We start from the raw sequence: 21,967 nt of genomic DNA, 5'->3' as shown, positions 1-21,967 counted from the left end.
TCCATGGGATTTTCCAGGCAAGAGTACTGGAGTGGGCTGCCATTGCCTTCTCTTGTACCTCTAGCACCTGGCAAAATGCCTTCAGTTACTACTTTGTTGAATAATTGAGGAAATGAATGAGATCTCCTTGACTCTGCGTTTTCTATGAATTTACTCAGGAAACCAGTGTCCAAGCAGAACCCCTAGGTTGGTAGCCACTGAATCTTCCAGTCTTAATTAAAGACATCTCATCTATGGTGTTTAATGAAAGATACCATTTTAGTAAAGGACGCTGTGCCTACATTTCCTAGAGTAGTCTTCATCCCTAGGACATCTGCCCTCCTGCCTGGTCATGCGGCACAGGAGACGGCACCCCTCTCGTCTCTGCCCACTGTGTTGCCAGATGTTTGAGCTTTGTCACTATTCCTTAAGGCAATATAAGAAAGAAAACCCTCATTTACTGAGTGCCTACTATGTTCTAGTAGCTTTGCATATTTGATCACACCTGACCCTCACAGCCACCTTAAAAAACTGGGATTATTCATCTTTATTCTACGGAGGAGGGGACAAAGGCTCAGAGAGGTAATGTGACTTACCTAAGTTCAAATAGATTTGGAAACTAGGACTAGGGTAGTCTGAAGTTTGTGCTCTTTCTGTTATCCTACATTTAGTTCTTCAACTTGAATGTGTGTGTGTGTGTGTGTGTGTGTGTGTGTGTGTGTTTTCCCCCCTTCCCCAGCAGTCTTTTCTGAAAAGGATCTTATCACTCTTGAGGACTAAGGTACACACACACACAGAGCCCAAGTTATCAGCATCTTTTTTTAATTTATTGTACTGGAGGAGTTGGAAATAACACAAGCCTGTTAAGAATTAAGGAAATTCCAAGTAAGTTGAAAAAATGGGATGTTGAAAAGCACGCAAAATAATTCTAAAACAATCTATACATTTCAGAACATCATGAGAGGCCTGAGGGTTGTGCATGAAGAAGTGTGCTCAGTAGCATCTTATACAAAATAACCAAAGTCAAGTTCATTTCCTCCCCATCTAGACCAGCCTCCTGGATCCACAAACCAAACCACAATGCCTGAGGACAGTGAAGAGAGAGAGAAAGGTTTGAGAGACAGACAGAGACAGAGAAAGGCGGAGAGACAGGGAGAGAGAGAGGAGAGGAGAGGACTTAGGTTAAGGTCGCTTCCTCTGCTTCTGGGTTATTTGAATCAACTCATTTGGCCTCAAGCACTTAATCATTTCATTCCTCTTTCTAGTTTTATTTTGAGACATTAAGAGGAAAGAATCGCCATGGGAGCTAAAGAGGGCCTTTTCCTCTTTCTAGTTGTTGCTTCTGGATTCCCTTACCCAAGGCCCAATGCATATGTTTGGCCAGATGGCTTGGACTCTTGGCGGCGGATTCAGCTGCTCAAGAACATGGTTGTGCTTAACCTCATCAACTTGACTCAGCGTCAGTTCATCCTGGGGTTGGAGTGTGATACCAATCAGTTTAATTAGTTTAATGAGGGCTGAGGGAACTGGTCCACATTTTGAATCTGTTGCACAGAACAAATTGGTTTGTCTCACTCCTGCTTGATTGTTTCAGCATTCAGAAGGCGAGCGGCTCTCATTAACCATTTTGGAAAGAGATTTTTCACTCCCGTCCTCTCCTGTGAGAAGTTGGGTGCTGTCCAGGGTATCAACACGGACTGGAGTCCAGGAACCAGGTTCTTCAAAAGGTGTGTTTCTAAACAATGCAAACTCAGAGTACACTGACAGAACATTTAACCCACTGGGAGACCGAACTCTGTAGCGTAGGAATTCCTGCTCCAATAAAAAGCAGTGTTTGAGCTTTTTGCCGAAAGCGTGGTCTCCATAGTAGGGAGAGCTTTTGAGGTTTGAGAATAAACTGTTAGGATTTTTATATATCTATTTTGTTTTAAATTTCTACCTTTTATATGTTTTATGCTATCTATCTATATAGATGGATAGATATTGATATATATATATTTATCTGCATGGGAGGGGAATGTTCATTTTTATTTTGAAGGGCATTGATCAGAATACTTGATCATAGATCCAGAGGGATCAAGAGGTCAGTCTGGATTCCTGGGACTGGGGAGTCATATAAAGGGAATTGATAGCAAAGCTGCTGGTGGTGGTAGTTTTAGAGATGTAGGGCTGAAGCCAAGCACTAAGCCTACTGGAGAGGGAAACCTTTCTCCTCCTTCCTCACTGACCTGGACAAACACTGTATCTGGGCAGAAGAGAGGCAGACTAGGTTTGGAAGTCTTGTAGACAATGCTTAACTGAGCATGGGGATGGGGGCCACAGGGGCGGATGAATGAGTTCACTCCAATCTCCAGGGCATTATGGGAAGCTCCTGACTCAACTCCATGATGGGGAGGTGTTTACACATCAAAAAGCTCTTCATAATAGGCACTGGGGTCTTCCTGAGACCGAGTGACCACCTTGAACTGACGCCGGAGGAAGCCACCATAGCGCTTCTGGTTGTCCCACTTGAGCTTGGGACGGATGCGCCGTAAGAACCCCCCGTAGCGCTTGTACAGGTCCTCATGGCCCACCTCACCCCCCTCCCCTTCCCCAGCCCCCTTCCCAGTCACCTCTGAGCTCCTCTTGGGGTATTTGCGCAAAAAGCCCCCATAACGTTTGACCTGCTCCTTGGGCTCCTCCTCATTGGAATCCCTCGCTTCAGCCTCCAGGGCACCATCGTTCAGCTGAGCGTCCCCCATCAACTCATACTCTGCATCCTCCCCCAACCTGTCAGAGAGACCCCTGAGCTTCTCCGCCAGGCTGCTGCTCAGAGCGTTCTCCTCTGCTGGGGTGCTGAGAAGGAATCTGTTTTTCTCCAGTTCCTTCAAGTAGGGCCTGATGTGCTTGGCCGGCTCACTGCTAGACTCTTCCAAAACTGCCTTGCTCTTCAAGTCTTCCTTGCCATTGAGCCCAACGGTGAAGGGAGTGAGGAAAGACAGAAAGCCCTGGCACCTCTCCCACTCCTGAGCAGGCTGCAGGGCGGCCTGGCATTCCAGGGAGCAAACCTGCAAGAGACCCCAGAAGACCACAGTGGTAATGCCACCTCCATCAAACTGTCAAGCCACAACCTCCTGCTCCAGACAGTCCCCAGTCCAGTGTCTGAGAAAATTAAAAAACCATTACTAAGTCCCAGGCTACCACGTTCATGCTCCCAATGGTGCCTAAAGGTAACTGACTTTATGCCCATGTGGAGGCTGAGGAAAGATGAAACAGCTTTTCCAAGGGCCCATGGCTACAGATGACACTGTCAAAGTTGGAAGGAAAATCTTGCCATAGTGCTCTCCTGGGCTCACCCATAATCTTCTGCTTCTGACTCCAGAGGGACTAGTTGGCTCCCCCGAACTTTCCTGGGTATAAAGAATGCTGCACACACTTTACACAGAGAAAAGAAGCAATGCAGAATGGTGGAAAGAACACATGTGAGGAGTCAAGGGTTCACTAAACCTGGGATGACAGTATATACTTCATAAAAGTAGGGAGGAGTCAAACATGATGACGATGGTGTTGATAATGACAGTGACCACAATGACAATACTAGACAGTACTAGAACTTGCACCCACGTTTTAATGCCATGAGTCATCATACCTAAGCACTGGGCACTTCTGAGATCAAACCAATACATGGGCAGCACATGGTGTGCTGTGTGCCTTTCAGCGAAGAGTGGCCAGCGTTAATACTTTGCATCATCAGCTCATGGAATCACTCCCATTTTGCATGCAAGGAAACTGAGGATCAGAGAGGGGGTTCCAGGGTCACGGAACTAGAAATTGGCAGAACCAAAGCCCATGTTCTGTCCACCACACCCTTGAACCTTTATTACAGCTGTCTGCTGTCGTGGGAGAGGCACAGGGAGGAGCTTGATTCAAAGTATAGCCAGCAAGGCCAGCCAAGTGGTGGTGCAAAGAGCTCCTTCCATGAGATTGACTATATTTGGGAGTGCCCATCAGCCTGGTTGTAAGAAGCCCTGAAAAGTTCATCTTGGGTTGCCAATACCCAAAGTCAACACCACCTCATAAACGACATTCCTTGCTATCAGGCAACAGGCTCCCTGGAAATCTGAGCTTTTGTCCCAGACCTGAGTGAGCCTATGGCGGTAAGGTCTGGGGAGGGAACAGGAGTTTGGAAAACAGCCATCCCTAGCTGCCCAGACTTACCACAGGGCAGGACGTGCTCTGCACAGTCTGGGATGAGTCTACAGAACGGGCTCACAGCTGCCCAGGCCTGCTACCTTCCCTCTCTGGGCTCCACACACAGACTGCCCCTTTCATGCACTCTGGCATTGAGGAGCCTTGCCTGAAACTCACCAGGGGTTTGATGGGTTGGGGCCCATCCTGGGTCTTCACAGCACACAAGGAGCACTGGGCCAGGCAGTCCGCTGTGACAGAGGGGAGTGCGAGCAGACAAGCAGCCAGGACCAGCCCTTGCCACGCCATTCTGTCTTGGCTCTTCCTGCTGGAGAGGGAGAAAGAGGAAAGGAAATCTGTGATCGCCTACTCTGTGCGGTGTGTCCTTAGCCTGCAAAGCCAACTCTTGCTGGCAGCACTGCACTGTAAGGCAACCGTTCTTGTTCCCTGCAGCCAAGAAAACAGGCCTATGGAGGAGCAGTGGGTGCCCACGGCCAGCAGTCAAGGAAGGGAACTAACATGCTGACTGCCAGCAGTGTACTGGGAGCTTTCCTACATGCTCACATTCAATCTGCCCAATAGTTCCTAATGCGGATTGTACCGTTAGTTAGGAAAGTGGAGGCTCAGAGAGGGGAAGTGATTGCTTACACAGCTAGGAGGCGGACAAAAATCAAACCCACTCTGACCACTCACCAAGCCAGAAGACGTGGTTATCTGTTTCTCTGCATTCTCCGAAGCTTCTACCCCCTGCCCGTCTCGCCTGTTCCCCAGGCTGGCCCCAGCCCAGTCCTTTCTGCTGTGGACATTCCCCATGCCAGCACTCCTCCGTGCCCCAGCCATGGCTCCACCTTCACTGACCTCCATGCTGGCCCCCCCTGCCTCGCCTCCACTCCTTTGCTGGTCCCTCCTGCCCGCCTTGAAATGCCCTTCTCGGTATATCAATTCCAGGATCAGAACCATTGGACTGGGTCAGGCTGGGCCCCTCTCCTAAATGTCAGAAAAGTGAAGTCATTTAGTCGTGTCTGACTCTTTGTGACCCCAAGGACTGTAGCCTACCAGTCTCCTCCATCCATGGGATTTTCCAGGGAATACTGGAATGGATTGCCATTTCCTTCTCCAGGAGATCTTCCCAACCCAGGGGTTGAACCCAGGTCTCCCACATTGTAGGCAGACGCTTTACCATCTGAGCCACCAGGGAAGTACTCATTGTCAGAGACACCCTCAATTCTAACCCTATAGCCAGCTCTTCAACTCTGTATTCTGACCACATTTAGCTACTTGTAAACCCCCTAATGAATGGAGCAGCACCTGTCCCACCTCTGGCCCTTTGCACATGCTAGGGCCAGAGAATCCTCCTAGAAAATCCTCTTCCTAGAAAACCCTCCTCTCCTCTTCTGTCATCTGTCATTTTGGTCCTAGAGTAGATGTCACCTCCTCCAGGCAGCTTTCTCTGATCTCTTAGGTGGAAGGGATGTTCCTCCTTGTCTTTTTCCAGAGATTTGTACCTCCTCCTTTAAACTAGTCCACGTCTCGGTAACTACCCATGTGAGTCTTTAAACTTTGGTTCCATGAAGGCGCAAGCTGTGACTTGTTTTCATCTCCGAAGCACTTTCTCTGTGTTCCCCAAGTATGCCAGGCTTGCCCCTACCTCAGGGCCTTTGAACTCCCTGTTTCTCCATCTGTGGTACTGTGGCCTCAGATTTTCACCTGGCTCACTCCTTGTAACTAGATGAATTCAATGTCACACCACCTGGGAGGTGTTTGCTGACCCCAGGGGTCAGCATGGCTTCCTGGTTTCTCTTGCATTCCTGTGCTTTTGTTTTCATCGGAACATTCACCATCTCAGACTATCCTACTGTTCAGTGCTTGTCATTGTTTATCACCTCTCTCCCCTAGAATATTAGCTCCCTGCAGGCACAGACCTTAACTGGCATGTTCCCCACTATAACCCAGCGTGCACAACTCTGACCAGCAGAGAGCAGGCCCTCAAGAAATCCTAAGCAGACGAATTAATGCTTCACAAAGAGTCTATTAAAGGCTGTTCCTTTCATAGTTAACTCCTTATAAACCAAATATCGAGATGCAAAGCTGCCAAGTAGGCGCATAGAGCTGGACATGGGCAGGGCTGCACCACTCCCTCCAGCCTGGTCCCTGTAATCTGCTGCCTCCATCCCTGCTCTCAGAGACAGCTGTCTCCTCCCTCCCTGCTCCATCCCCCAGACCCTCCTGCACACTGCCCTTTTTGCTCAGGTGATGAGGGGGAGTTATAAGATTCTACCTGTGGCTCCAGGGCTCCATGCCATAGCCCAGAGCTGGTCTCAGAGCACATAGGAGGTTTCCCTCTAAAGCATGCCTGACAAGGAGCTGGGCCACCATCCATGGAGCCCCTCCTGTGCTTCAGGCCTTGACTGAGCCGCTACGTCTGTTGTCTCATCCATCCATGCCCAGGGAGAAGGACACTTCCAGTTCTGTGAGTTCCCCGTGCCCTCCAGTGAGTGGTGAAAGTGGGGTGTAGGCCCATTCTCTTTGACTCATCACTTGTGTGCTTGTAATGACTACAGTTTCTAGAACCATTTTGATTTATTAACAGCTGAACCCTCCACAAGGTCCAGAGGGCCCCATGCACAAGGCTTTTACTTGTGTATTATTCCTAACCCACCTGCCAAGTGTAAGAGGTGGGCCTTCTTATCCCCACTTTGTAAATGAGAAAGTTGGTGCTTGGAGAGGCTTGGCAAATCTCCCGAGGCCACCTGATCAAAGGTGAGAACTCAGGCTCATCTGCCTCTCTTGAGGCTGGGCTAGTTCTGTTCTCCCAGGTACAGAAGCTCAGAGAATAAACCTCACATAGGTGGGCCTGTGTCCACCCCACGCCTCTCTCTCCTTCCTTGAGTTTTTCTCATGCTCTATCAACTGCTGAGCGGATTTGGGTTCCAGGTCAGTGAGCTGTGCTATTTATGTGCAGATATAAAGCAGCAGCTCATGTTTTCCTCCTATCAGCGATGGCTGGGCTGGCCTGGTACAAGATTAGCAAGGTCTTGCTCATCCACTGGGGACGGGCAGCAGCACCACCCTCTCACTCCTAGCTGGAAGCTTCCTGCTCAGTGGCTACAGTAGGAAGCTGGATTTGAGATCTCACCGTCCCACACAATTTCAGTGACAGTATCCCTTCCTTTCATCCATTTCCTTTATATGTAGCAATGATCATTCTAGCCAATCTGATGGTTGGTGAGCACTCATGATGTTATGAGTAACTTTCATGAATGAACTCATTTATACTCACAGCAACTGTGCGGGGTGGATACTATTGTCATGCCCACTGCACAGATGAGAAAACTGAATTAAGACGCCTGCAAAGACTCTAGAGCTAGTTAGCAGAAAAGCTGGAATTTGCACCCAGGCAGTCTTGGCTCCAGAGCCCACCTTCCTAACCACCAGCTATGGCCCCAGCTCCTTCAAGGCACCCCAGCCTCCAGCTCCTTCCTCCTGCTTCCAGAACTGCCTCTAATCTTGCCCCCCAAGAACCCTGCACAAGCAACCAGAGGACAATTCTGAATCCAGTCTGAGTGCACCCTGCCCTGCATTTGGCTTCTCCATCACCTTGGAGAGGACCTGCCCCTTAGCCAGGCTGTCCAGGGCTTTCCTGCCCAGGAGAGCCACCGTTGACCGGCTTAGCATGTACTGGGCCCTCTGCTGAGTCCTGCATGTGTCTCAGTATAAGGGGTGCTCATAACAACCCCCTAAGCCTGGGGCTGATATTCTCCCCATTCTACAGTGAGGAAGTAGAGGCACAGAGAGGTCACATCGTCTAAGCAAGGAACCCCAGCAAGGACACGCAGGCAGGCTGGGCGTGAGCTCCGTCTGACCTGGGCCTGACCATCTCACCTGCAGTTCTACAAGAAATGCCCTCTGTGCCCTGTGCCCCTAGCGTTTGCACATGGAGCACCTTCATCACCACCTCTGCACTCCCATCTCCCTCGGACCTGCCTGCCTCTCATTGTTCTTTAAAACTCAGTCTTAGTGACCTCCTTCAGGAAATCTGTCTAGATGAGGCCTCTCTGACTGCTCACAGTTCTCCGTGTATCACGCAACTGCCTCCTTCTGAGTTCCCTGCCAGGGCGGACTCCGTAAGTGCAGAGTCCCTCAGGTGAGAGAGGCTGTGTGTGAGGATGACAAGGAACAGCATAAGGGAGGAGAGAGATGCGGGCAGAGGCCACATGGTGTCAGCCCTTGCAGGCCAAGGTGCAGCTTGCATTTCATTCTAATGTGATGGGAAAACTAAGGAAGTTAGATTGTTAAATGAATGAACAAACGGATGATGTTCCCTGCGCCGAACGCAGAGCTAGAATAGGAACACGAGCACACACGTGTAGAATGAATAACAGGCAACCCTGGATCTCTCAGAACCCCAGTTTGAATTTTTCTGACTCACACTTCTGTGCCCCCAGAGAAACCCCATGGGTCCACAGGACTTCTGAAGCCAATACCTGCTAAAGAAATTCAGCAGATGTTAATGAAACCATGGGGAGAGGTGGGGGCAGGCCCAGGGAAGAGAAGAGGCAGAGAGGAAAGGGGAGAGAGAAAGAAGGGGAATCAGACCAAGGGAGTGAAGTAAGGGAAGGAGGGGACAGGGAGGAAGTGAAAACCAGTTGAAGACAGAACAGGGAGAGAGAGGGGGAAGCAACTAAAGTAGAGACACAGAGAAGCAGAGGAGAGAGAGACGAGGCTGTCGAGGGGAAGACACAGAAAGAGCGGACGGGGGCAGAGGAGCAAACGGGGAGTATGAAGGATCCATTCCAGCTTCACCTGGGCTACAGGAGATGGAAACGAAAAAGGCAAAAAGGGGTAATACCATAGGACCTAGAACAAGGGAGAAACAAACCTAAAAAAGGTGCTGAACGCATTAACTGCCATGTGTAGAGACCTTACTATGTACTGATGGGTTGAGAGCTCTGTGCTCATGTCACATCAATCCAATAACATAGCCTACTCAGTGCCAGGCTGTGTGTTACCACTTTGCATGTGTTAATCTCACCCCCACAACACTCATGCTGGCATACCCACTGTATGTGGGGCAAGACTGAGGCTGGGAGAGAAGTTCCTTGCCCAGGTTTCCTTGGCTTGTAAGGGGGAGAGTTAGACCTCCGAATGGATCTCTCTGGTGTCTAACAGCAACACATCAGCCCTGAGGTTTTCCTAAACAATCCTGCCTCCTTCCTTGTGTAGGATAAACAAATTATTGAGTAACGTCAGTTGAGTCCCCCGGGGAGCCTTTTCGCCTTTGCTGTGAGGATTAGCTTGGAAGTCATACATCAGAGATAGCCCTGCTGGCTCATCCCTGACTTGGGAGGAGTCAGGAGAAAAGGAACTTTGCTGTTCAACTCTGTGTGAGACGCGGAAGTGAGTCTGCTGAATGAGCTTGAAGGGCAGTGATTCAGCGCACAGACCCCGGGGAGGGGGCCGAGGTGGGGGGCTTGCGGAGTCTGGGCTGAAGGAGCCTCCGATGGGCTTCCCAAAGGAAAACCTCTGCACTGGCTAGTTTAGGAAGCATTTCCTCAGCCACCACCTCGAGGCATATTGTGGCAGCCCAGCCAGGAAAGCAGGGGCTGGCGGGGGAGAAGGGAGACTCTCTCCTAGGGGAAAAGGACATTTTGGGCTCGTTAGCCTCCATAATCGCATGATCCACTCCTAATAAATCTCTCTATATGTACACATCGCACCATTTCTGTTTCTCTGGAGAACCCTGAGCATACACCATCCCATTTGTTTAGTGTGTTGTCACAAAAGCACGTCTGAGCACTGAAGCAGGCACCAGACAGAAAAAGCTTGCAGGCCCCTGCTTTCATTATTTTATAGCCCTTTTATAATTCTAATTATTCTAATAGTTTTGAAGCTGATTTTCTTGGGGAAATCAGAGACAAATCACCCCCTTCTCCAAGCCCCTGTCTTCTCATCCATCAGTGGGTTGTGTATTGCTGTCCATCATGGCTCCATTTGGACCCCTGGATGGTCCCAGTAAAGGCCAGCGCACCATAGATCTTTCCTCACCAAGGGCCCAGAGTTCCTTCAAAGGGAAGGGACCGCTTGCCCTCTTCTCCCCTCTCAATATTTCTACCTTATAGTTAGAGGGCTCTGAGGAGCAGCGAGCATTTTCATTTAAAAAGCCAGCAAGGAATAATAATGGCTTGATTTAACATCACAATTATCTCTCTGAGCACTTTATCGCATATGATTATCCCTATTTGATAGAAGAGGAAATGGGAAAAGGTAGAAATGAAGTCACTTGTTTAAGGTCACATCATGAGTCAGCAGGGAAATGGAGACAGAATTGGAGCCTCCCACACCCAGGCCACGACTCTAGCAAGCGGTGTGCTGCCAGTGTGGGCTAGACCCCAGACTCCCATGGACCCTCCAGGGCGGTGCTAGTGTTATAGGCTCAGGTTCCTGGTGGAAGAGGGAGGACCATGTGACAGAGTCCCCCCACCCCCCAACCCAAGGCCCAAGCAGGTGTGTAGCTGAGACAGGACTCTGAGTCCTCCTCATGCCCTTCTGAAGGCCCAGCAAGGGCCTGTATCTCAACAACAACATCCTTTAGCAGGATCTGGTAGCCTGGGCACTATTAGCCCATCTACTCGGTGGGAAAACAGAGGCTTGGAGAAGCAAAATGACTGGGCCAAGAGGCCAGGCCACAGAGCGCAGGCTTGCTTAGCACCAGCCTGAGACTCTGCTCCACAAACCACCTGAACTCTAGGTATGATCGTGGTCCTGAAGACCAGACTGTTCCAGGAGTTTGACCCCACTCAAAAATACATAAAGCTCACCTTTGTGAGTCTCCAGTGGGCTGGCTAACAGAATCACCCCCCTCACCCCACACTGGAAAACAGCACTTTTGTTAGGCCCTTAGAGTCATTAACAAAGAATGGATCATCAACCTAGAGATTGGACAGGGGGACCATCCTGAAAACCACGGTCATGACTGGATCATTAAGTACAGTTTTGAAAGAATGCTTTTTGAGAGCAGGATTCCTATGGAATTCCGACCCTTTGTTATCAGATGCAATTAAGAGATGGGGAGAAAAGCAGTGGAAGGTGGACAGAGAGATGGAGGTGAAAAGACAGACAGAGGGAAGAGAGGATGAGAAGTAAGGCAAGTGGCCAAGGGTTGCATATGGAGAGAAAGAGATGAAAAGCCTAGAAAAGCAGAGAGTAAGATGACAGGCCACGAAGGAAGAGAAAATACAGAGGAGACGCAGAGATGGGGAGAGGGTGAACGGGAATGAGAAGGAGAAGGTACAAAGAAGAGAAAGGCGGAGGAGAGGGGATGAGAGGTGAGATGGAGAGAAAGCAGAGAGCAAGTGGACCTTGGTCAGGAGATTGACCTCCTGTGTGAATCACAAACACCAATTCCCTTCTCCCTCAACCCTCTGTTCTGCCCCATATTTCCAGTGGCCAGTGGACCAAAGGTCCAATCACACAATGATTGCTCTGCAAGCTCTTGTCAGGTTAAATCAAACTGTCCAGTAACAGGCCATGGGACCCAATGCTGATGAGCAAGCCTGTGGCCTGCCGTAACCACTCCGGCCAGGGGGATGGCTGAAAAGATCCAGGAAGAGGCCTCCTGAGCCAAGAGATGTGCTTCATGGCCCTGGGCCATTGCCCTGCCCCCAGGAGCATCCATCTGGACCCAGGCTGGAGGGATTAATGACATCTAACTTCATAGTAGCCAGGGACACTTCTCCATCTCCAGGGCCTGATCCTGGGCTTACCTGAGTGTCTCCAGCGATGTTTACCGTCTGTCACAAAGGCCAGCTCTGTCGCAGTGAAATCGTTTTAGCCCTTTGTCAGATCCAGTGAGATTAGCCAACATTTATGGGCTGGGATGAGGGAAAATGGTGAAAGATATCAGCTAGCTGACTGCACTTTCTCAGACATGCGATGGAATCAAATCACCGACTATTGATCCCGCTTAGAAGATGGAAGACATCTAATAACTACAGTAATTGTGCAAGGATGACCCAAGAGGTGGGCAGTGGGTGCGGCGGGAGAGAGGACCAACCAAGAAGACACTTCAAGCCTGAGGCAGGAGCTGAAGACAAAAAATCTTCTGTTGGTGTGGAGAGAAGGGAGGGGCAGGGAGAGGAGTGCCAGCCACACAGACAGAAGTATCAGACACTACATCGTATTTCCTGGCTGTAGTGCACAGCCTGATGAAGTGGGATGAGAGGCTGGGGGGAGGGGAAGGCTCCATTTCTGACACTTTGCACAGTGAAAGCTTGAGGAGTCACACTACCATTTACTGAGTACCTACTAAATGCCAGGCATCTTACTGTCTCTATCCCATGAGAATCTCACAATAACCTCAGGAGGTAAAATTACTATCCACATTGCCCAGAGGGACAGTTGCTCAGTAGGGAGTGCTACTGTGCCCAGTCATGAGTGGTGGATCTGGGACTTGAACCCAACACTGTCTCGGGTGTTGTGAGATGCTCATTTAGATGTCAAATGAAAAATTCCTGGCTCCTCAAGACCCTAACTCCTCTCCTTATGCTTACGGGGACAAGCCTCAGAGCTGGTTCCTTTGCCCACTCTACTGAAAAACGTGCTAGATTTTGCTAAGAAGTCTCTGTGGTATCCCATTCCAGCTGTAGTGGAAACATGGGATTCACCTGCCACCCATCACACCTCTAGCGCCTCTGGGGCAAAGCAGTGGGCTTGAGATCCCTTCAGCAACCTCCCCCAGGCAGCACAGCTCACCAGGCTAGGGCTGCTGCAACAGCTCCCCCACGCAGATCTCAAAGCCTGGAGATAAATGACCTGTAAAAATAGAACAAAAGACAAGGTGGGGTGGGACTGGGGCGGGGGGAGAAGGTGAGGGAAAAGAGATGGAAGGTGCAGCGGTGCCACAGGGGTACAGGGGGAGAAGAAGCAGAGAAGAGCATTGACATTCTGTAACGTTTGGCAACAGGTCTTCACCGGAAAGCCTGTCAAATTAGAAAGACAAGACTTGTATATTTTCCCAACCCTTGGGGAAAAAAATGGTAATGAAGAATTTTGGTCTGTGGGAAGGGAACTGAAATTAGATCCAATAACCTGAAGAGGTTGTTTCTCTTGGGAAGCTTGGAGGTTTAATTAAGGAATGTTTGTAAAGCTTGGAGGGATTCTACAAAAAAGATACCCAGTAAAAAGTCTGAGGTCACAGAATTTACTATTCAATCTGGGAGTCATCAGCAGGTTCCCCCGACCCCTGCCCCATCCCCAAAGCTCACCAGCCTTTTTTGCGAGTCAAACTTTGAGATTCAATAATACTTTCTTTCAATGCAGGTGTCTTTTTACCAGAGCGAATGTCTTTCCCATCTGAGTTTCCTCCCCACCTAGCCTTGACTCCTCTGCCTATAATTTACAAGCAAGCAACAAGTCCTCTCAAAGTAAGACTGACAAGAAATATCCTGCTAAGCCTATGTCTCCTGGCATGCTGTCCTTCTCTCTGCCTGTTCCCTCCCAGCAAAACAACCCCAAACTTCACTTCTGTGTAAAATCACATCATAGGAAGCCACTCAAGCCAGCACCCTGTCAGCAATTAAACACGATCCAAAAAGAATGAAAAGGCTGAACTTGGTTGTACATTGATGTATGTGATACATGGTAAATGCTAGAGCTCTGACATCTCATTAATGTCCCCAAGCTCTTGTTCTGTAAGTCCAGCGAGAATCACTGACCTTTAAAATTACCCTGATGAGCTAAACCTTTCGTTTCTTTCACCCAGGGCATCCTGCTCTCACATGGACAGAACTGTGGGGAGGCAGCCTGCCAGAGGAAGAAGCATCCCGCAGACAAAACCTAGGGGTAGTCCTCTTGGGAGGGAGCAACCCACCTGTTCAAGACAGGGCTGTACAGAGAAGGAAATTCTGAAGAGCAGTCTGTCTCGAACTGATCTGGCTTTTGTAAACTAATTGCATAACTCTTACTACCTCTGCCGGACAGTCAGACCCAAATCTGAAATTCCCCAGTGCAAGCTCCCACCTTCTCCAGGTTCAAAGAATCAGAAAAAAATAAATAAAACCAAGAGAGGGTTGCAGCACCCTCTGGATGTTACCTGTGTTCCTCTTTGTCCCTGGGCAGCTTCAGGCCCAGCAGGTCGGAGGGTGGTGGCAGCAGGTGGCTGGTCCAAGACTCAGGGATTGTCCTGACTCCGGCTCAGAAGGAGGTGTCAAAGAGGCAGCTGAGAGCACAGCCAAAGCCCCTCAGAATGGCAGTTCTGGTGCCTCGGCCCCCTTTTATGGACTAGAGCCTCCCCCTGTCGCTCAGCCCTTGCTCAGCACAGGCTGCTCAGAGCCAATGGGGACGTAGCTCAGAGCAGTCAGAGGAGCAGACCCCCGGGCCCTTCAACTCGAGCTCCCTGGGCCCCACACAATAGGCTTCTCTCCGTGACGGGGGGTGTGGGGGAGGAAGGCAGCCGCGTTGGGAGGGGGTGGATCCTGTGTGTAGTGCTGTTTGTCACTTGAAATCCGGCCACTTCAGTCTTTGATGCATTTCCAGGAGAGTGTCACAGGAAAAAAGAGAGGTGGGGAAGGACAGAGCCAGGAAGAGTTAGAGACAGAGAGAGACCCAGAGAGAGAGAGAGAGACAGAGATATAGAGACAGATGGAGACCGAGAGAGAGACAGATGGACGGATATGGAGACAGAAAGAGACAGGAGCCAGAGTCAGAGAGAGACAGAGAGATAAAGAGACAGATGGACACAGAGAGAGTCAGACAGAGATAGGGAGACAGACAGAGACCAAGAGACAGACAAACGGATATAAAGACAGAAAGAGACAAGAGACAGAGAGATAAAGAGACGGATGGACAGAGTCAGACAGACAGACAGAGACAGAGAGATCCAGACAGACATAGAGACAGAAGGAGACAGAGGGAGAGAGAGAGTCAAAGAAACAGAGAGCAAAACAAAGATTCAGAGAGAATCAGCAACAGAGAGAGACCGTGTCAGGAGACAGGGAGCGATACAGACAAAGCAGGGAAGAAAGAGTCAAACACAGAGACGCAAGGAGAAGGTCGACTGTCAGAGAGAGGAAACCCGGAGAGACAGGTCGAAACAGAGAGACAGTCAGAGGAAGAGAGCTGAAGAAGCCAGGACAGAAGACACACTGGGAAGCCACACGACAAACAGATGCAGGGACAGAGGCTCTGGGAGTCCTGCGAGAAGAAAGGGAAGAGGCAGAGGGAGCCAGCAGGGGCGTGAGTGGCCCTGCGCTGCGTGCTGTGGCGGCTCCGTGCATGGCTGGCGCCTGTGTGTGCTGGAATGCTTTTTTGTGTACATTTGCCTGCGACTGACAGTCGACTCTGGTACATGCCTGAGCTGGTGCCAGGCACAGCCAGCCCCTGGCAGAAGCACAGCCCTTCCCCAGCAGCCAGGAGCCGCGGTTTATTTCTCTTTGGCGGCAACACAGAATGAATATCATGAAATCCTCCTCAAAATCTGGGCTACAATGTGCCTTTGTATGTACTGTGGGGAGCAAACCCACCTGGTGTGCGCCCTCAGCCTGTGCGGGGAGCAGTTTGAAGACTGCACTTTTGTGGCTCCAGATACCTTCCAGCACGTAGGGGGGTCTCCGAGTTTGGAAGAGAACACACTTCTCCCCTCAGTCAGCAGCAGATCAGCAGTTTATGGTGGGCAGCACAGTTGTTTCAGAGGTCAGGAGGGGGCTGCTCATTTCACAAGAACCTATGCTGTATTGGGCAGTTAGCCCGTGTTGCTCGGTTTAATCTCCATGACCTGGCTAGGTGGTGAATATTATTTCCATTTTGCAGGTGAGGAAAAGGAAGAGTAAGCGCTAAGAAACTTGCTCAGAGACATACAGTAAGTAAGTCACCAAGCAAGGATCCAAACTCAGGTTCATCTGACCCCTTCCTTGGACGTGAAGCCTTGACTCTGCCTGCCCTGGAGGGCTGGGGACAGGAGCTGCCTTCCCTGGGACTGTCCCTCCCTCTGCACAGTGTAGCAGAGGCTGCGCCTAATACTATTTAGGTTGTGGATTGCACTCCCAGCTCTCGCTTATGAGAGGAGAGACCCTAGACAAGCTTCCAGCCTCTTCTTCAGTTTGCTCATCTATAAAATGGAGATAGCAGCATCTAGATATCGTGAGGCTGAAACAAGGGATGTGCCGCAGTGCGCATGACCGTGGGTCCTGATGATCAATAACGTCATTCCTGTTCTGACACCCCCACGGTTCTCCAGGGTATCATCTTCTCTCGGCACCTGGTTCATTACAAGCTGGAAGATGCAAGGGGCTGTTCTCTGGGCACCGACGATGTTTCAGACACTTCTGCACGGCTCATTGTATCCTCACAACAAGCAAATAGGTGGTGTGGGTACCACAGTGCATCCTTGAACCCCTGAGGCAGCTGAAGTTCAGGGAGGCCCCGGACACAGAGGGAGTGGGGAGGAATTCAACCCAGTCCCTTGGCCCCCAAGCTCAGCTCCCTCACATCCCCCTCCAGCCTTGAGAGGAGGTTTCCCTCCTCCCTTCCAGAGAGGACTCTTTGGGATCTGATCTTGTCCTCCTTTCTGTCTTTGTCCCTTTGCCCAAACAGTGTCTTGGAGCTGACAGCAAATGCAAAGACCCGGGGTACCCCAGTTGAGTGAGTGAGTGGCCGCACCTCAGGCCGCTTCCCCGCCTGGCAACCCAGAGGGATTGGCTAAGAGGCTGTTCACTGCCACGTGAGTATCTGGGACCTGCAGTAGCTTCTTTACCCACAAGGCCAAGTCCTCACCCCAGTGGCTCTCTGTCCTCTTACTGCTCACCATCGCCTCCTCCCCCTTGGCTCTAACTCTAGAAGCTCTTGGTAACAACCTTGAATAGACAAAGGCCCTAAGACATGGGATACCCCTTTCTGAAAGCCAGCAGGCACTGGAAGAATAGAGGCATAGGGCCTCTCTTGATTTTTGTTCATCATCAAGAGAAGTAAGAACAGCAGGCATGGAGATGCTGAGAATAGTCCTGCTTTAAGTCAGTAATGTTTCATATCCTTCACCCCCAGAGTCTATTGTCAGCCTTGAGAGCAAACAGTTCATTCACTTGCTTTTCTTTTCCTTCCTTTACGTACATACAGGACAAGGCCAGGAACAGCCTTCTGCCCTATCCCAGAAGAGCTTGTCACAAAACTCCCCCGCTCTGGGCTCAGCGATGCTCCATCACATCACAGACCCCATGGCAGCAGCACGTGGGATGGGAAACCATAGAACTGGAACAAGCTAACTTGGACTCGAATCCCGACACCCCCGCTTACTCTGGTGGTGACTGGTGGATACCTGGTCTCCTTGAGCCCCCAAGCCTTCTGGAGACCAGGGACAGCACCCACCTGGTGCAGGGTCAGGAGTACCCCGATCTCTGCCGTGTCTTCAGGGCACACGTCTCTGGTTCAGATCTTGGCATGAACCAAAATCAAAGGCGGAAGAGAAGGAGGCATTTGTAACTACCAGCCCTCAAACTATTCTGTTAGGGAGGAATAAGGAAGAACTTGGCAGGAGACAGAAAAGTGAAAATATAAAGGCAGCTTCTTAAGGCCACCCTACATGCCAGGCCCTGTTGTCAGCTGTTCACAGTTATTAACACACTTGATTTTTCCCAACAGTTCTACAATTAGAATGCTATCCTTACCCTGCTTTAGGGGACAGAGGCTGTGTGAAGGTTCAAAGTCGTGCAGATAGAACATAGCAGAGCACCGCCTGCATGGTCTCGAGCCAAGCCGTGAACTTCAGGCCTGTGCCCTGACCCAAGCTGAACTACTTCCCAGCCGTTCCCCACCCTGGTTCCGTCTCATGAAGATCTGTGTCTTTCCTTCATCCACCTGTTTCCCTGGAAGCTGGGAGCCCCTGACCATGGGTCACTCAGGAGGATTCCAGGGAATTGAGTCCCCGCCCTCTGCTTGGCTTCCAGTCTTCACAGTGTGCCTGGCACGGCTCTCGGAGGACCCACACCAGCTGCTGGCTGTGGGAGCCATGTCTGTGCATGGCCACCACGGGACAGACAAAGTCCGGACCTGTGCTTGAGGTGGAGAAATGCTCTCTCTCTCACACTCTCATATTGAAATGGAATAGTGTGCTTCGCCCTAGAAGTGCAATGCACAGCGTGCAATTCTGCCCTCTCTGTGCTCGTGATCCAGACTGGGGGCCGGATGTAGGAACAGGCCATTCTTAGAGGTATGATGAGTACAGGGCTGGAAGACCAGGATCACTGTGGGAAGACAGAAGAGGGGCTCCCATCCCAGCCTGGTGGGGGGGAGGGGAGCCGAGTCTGGGGGGTGAGAGCCAGGTGAGCTGATGCAGGAGTAGGAATTGTCCAGCAAAGGGAGGGAAGGGCATTGTGGGCAGAGGCCTGGAAGCAAGGAGAGTTGAGAAGCCATCCTTGACTGCCCTCTTTCTCTGGCCCCACATCCAAGTCACTGGATGTCTTCACTGTTTGTGGGTCTGTCGTCCTGGTCTGGCCCCCATCACTTCTGTCATGGATGACAGCCCCAGCACCACTGGCCCCTCCTTCCAGCTTTAGCCACTACTTATTACTTGGGTCTTCAGCAACCTGAGAGATATTTTCACAAATGTAACTCAGATTATACTATGCTGCTGCTGCTGCTAAGTCGCTTCAGTCTTGTCCGACTCTTTGCGACCCCATAGACGAAAGCCCACCAGGCTCCCCTGTCCCTGGGATTATTCTATACTCCTGTTTAAAATACTCCAGTGGTTTTCATCTCACTTGGAATACACTCCACACTCCTCACCTGCAGGGCCTTCCCTCTGCCGACCTCCCGCTTCCTGCCCGCTCACTGCTTAGCAGTCCCCCCGGCTCCTGGCTGCTCCTCAGACACACCAAACATGTTCCTGCTGCGGAGACTTCGCTTGTACTGTGCCTTCCATCTGGAACACTTCTTGCTTTCCTGTTCACTCCATCACTTCATCTGCTGCTGCTAAGTCGCTTCAGCTGTGTCCAACTCTGTGCAACCCCATAGACGGCAGCCCACTAGGCTCCCCCATCCCTGGGATTCTCCAGGCAAGAATACTGGAGTGGGTTGCCATTTCCTTCTCCAATCACTTCATCTAGGTTTTGGCTTAAACTTCACTTCCTCAAAGAGGCCTCTTGCCCACCCTTTGCCCCATCAATCCTGATCCTTTGCCCAGCTCCATTTCTCTTCGTAGCGTTTGTCCCTGGCTGATAAGCGATGTCAGTTTGTCTGATTGTTAGCTGTGCACATGCTGGTGGAGTGTAGACTATGAAGGCAGACATATTGTGGTGGTGGGGGTGTAAAACAGTACAGCTGCTGTGGAAAAAGTGTTGGTGGTTCCTCAAAATATGAAATATAGAACCACCATATGGCCTCACGATTCTGCACCTAGGTGTATACCAGAAAGAACGGAAAACAGGGGCGCGAACAAATACTGGTGCACCAGTGTTCACAGCAGCATTGTTCACAAGAGCCAAACCAGCGTCAGTTAACAGATGAATGGAGTAGTCTCTAAGTGTCGTAGACTATTTTTCAGCCATAAAAAGGACGGAAGTTCTGATACTTGCTGCAACATGGATGAACATTGAAATATTATGGTAAGTAAAATAAGCCTGTAACAAAAAAGACAAATACTGTATAATTCTATGTCTCTATTTAGAATAGGCAAACTCATAATGACAGAAAATAGAATAGAAGTTACTAAGGGCTGGGAGGAGGTGTAAATAGTGCTTAAACATCAACAGAGTTTTTGTTTGGATGAAAAAGTTCTGGAAATGGATAGTGATGATGGCTACCCTATGAATGTACTTATAAGCTGTACACTTAAAAACACTTAAAATGGAGGGAGCAGGAAAGGGCTGGGGAAGCAGGTGCCTGCTTTTCTGGGGAGGAAAGCTCTGCAGTAGCAATGAGAAGGCAGAGGGAAAGCTGTGTTGTCTTCCCTCAGCCAAGAGTGCAGACAGATGCCAGCAGCTGAGATGAACTGGAACTGGAGAGAATGTCCCTTTCCCAGTGGGCCAAACCTCTCGTTCCCTCCTGCCTCGCCTCAGCTGGGCGTGGAAGTTTATCATTCCAGCTAAGAGTTGTCATGCATCTGCTGATGCCCAACACCCCAGTGAGTCGTCTCCACGTGTGACATCATCTTATCCTCATAGCAAACCCCCAGGGTGGGTGCCATTACTGTCTTCCTCTGTCAGAGGAAGTGGCACTCAGAGAGGCAGTGACTCAGCTAAGGGCACACAGCTCTCAGATGGATGAGAACCAAGCTCAAGTTAATCTGACGCCAAAGCCCATGCTGTGAACTCCTTCTTCACTGATGCCCATAAGCAGCAGGTGCATAGATGCCATTATTCACTGTGCCAGGCAAGATGCCAGGATCAGGTATAAACTATCTGTAATAAGCTCCCAGCAGCACTATGGGGGAAGCACTGTAAGTTCCACTTTGCAAATAAAGAAAATGAGGTCCAGAGAGGTGAGAGAGCATGGTACTACTTCAGGGATCGGGTCAGGTGGGGAGCCAGGACTCACACTGAGGTTGGCACCTCTCCAAAGCATGACCCTCCCTGCTGCGCCATTTCCCATGATGCTCCTCTGTCACTCCCAACCACCTGGGAACAGGTCCTGAACCAGAATCCAGTCAGCGCTTACGATGAACGGACCACCCTTTTCCTGTGTTCTGAATCCGGAACTGTAGGCCTCACACTCATACCCACATGCGGGGACCCCTTGACCTCAGTCACAGTCCAACAAGAGGTCAGTGGTGGGAACTGTTTTTGCCCAAATGAGAAAGGGAAAAGCCTGAAATCTCAAGTCATTGAAATCTTATCCCAGCCACCATGTATCAGGTGATGGCTGTCACAGGTGCTTCTTCTAAACCACATTTCCCCTCACAACAACCCTATCATGTAGATGTCATCAGCACCACTCTGCAGATGGAGACTGAGCTCGGGCAGTGCAGTCACTTGCCCAAGGTCACAGTACTAGTGAGTGGCAGAGTCAGGACTTTCTGCCTCAAAAGCCAGAGCTGTTTTCCCTCATCAATCTGGCCATCAGTTCCGAAATTCTTCCAGAGCAGCCTGGGTACCAGCAGGAGGACAGGTCCATGAAGGGATCCCAGATATTAGACCTGAAATGAGACCCTTGATCTGAGAGCTGCCCCTCATCAGCCATGAGCTCCCCCAGGTACATTGCTCTTAATAATAGCTCTTAATAAGAAGTGAATTTCTATTTGCCAAAGGGGAAGGTTAAATTGCTTTTTTTCTCAATCTATGAATCTTACAGTTTCTCCTAAATCCTTTTGAACTGACAAGTTGCCACCTTCTCTGCATTCATTCCATAAATTGCTTCCAGGGTACCTGCCAGAGGCCAGGTTCTCTGCTAAACACTCAGATGCATGGCTGAGAAGACCCAGTCCCCACCTCTGGGGGTCACAGTCCAGTGGGGATGACAGAAAGGAAACAGGAAATTTCACTGTCATGTGGGAAAGTCTAAGATAGGGGTGACTGTGCAGGAGTTGGGTGGCTCTGGCCAAGAGGAGAGGTGCCCGCGTCAATCCGGCAGTGGAGGTCAGTCATCCTAGGGTGGAGACTAAGAGCCGGGTTCTGGAGGCTGAGTGGGAGTGCACCACGGTGACTGGTCAGGTTCCGTGAAGAAGGAAGCATCCAGGCTTTTATAAGCACAAACAGATTCAACATAGGGAACTGGGGAATTTTAAAAGGTGTTGATAGGGACTGGGGGTGGGGGATGGGTAGAGCGGGACTGCTGGAAGAGCATACTGCGTCTCCCAGAGCACTGCAAGGCCTCCAGCCACACGACGGAAAGCAAGCCA

At 50.4% G+C, this 21,967-nt stretch overlaps 1 protein-coding gene across 1 annotated transcript; it reads right to left on the bottom strand.

Moving 5' to 3' along the window:
- Nucleotides 1-2,378: 2,378 nt before the first annotated feature.
- Nucleotides 2,379-4,455, bottom strand: PDYN (prodynorphin). Its single transcript, XM_068987830.1, has 2 exons — nt 4,327-4,455; nt 2,379-3,026 (listed from the first exon to the last, which is right to left on the bottom strand). Exons 1-2 carry the CDS (start codon nt 4,453-4,455, stop codon nt 2,379-2,381), a joined length of 777 nt encoding a protein of 258 aa, XP_068843931.1.
- Between the last annotated feature and the right edge of the window lie 17,512 nt (nt 4,456-21,967).

Source organism: Capricornis sumatraensis, chromosome 15 (genome assembly GCF_032405125.1).
Source record: "Capricornis sumatraensis isolate serow.1 chromosome 15, serow.2, whole genome shotgun sequence".
Lineage (NCBI taxonomy): Eukaryota > Metazoa > Chordata > Mammalia > Artiodactyla > Bovidae > Capricornis > Capricornis sumatraensis.
The sequence above is the reverse complement of the archived record's forward strand: the minus strand, read 5'-3'. Positions and strand labels throughout refer to the sequence as shown.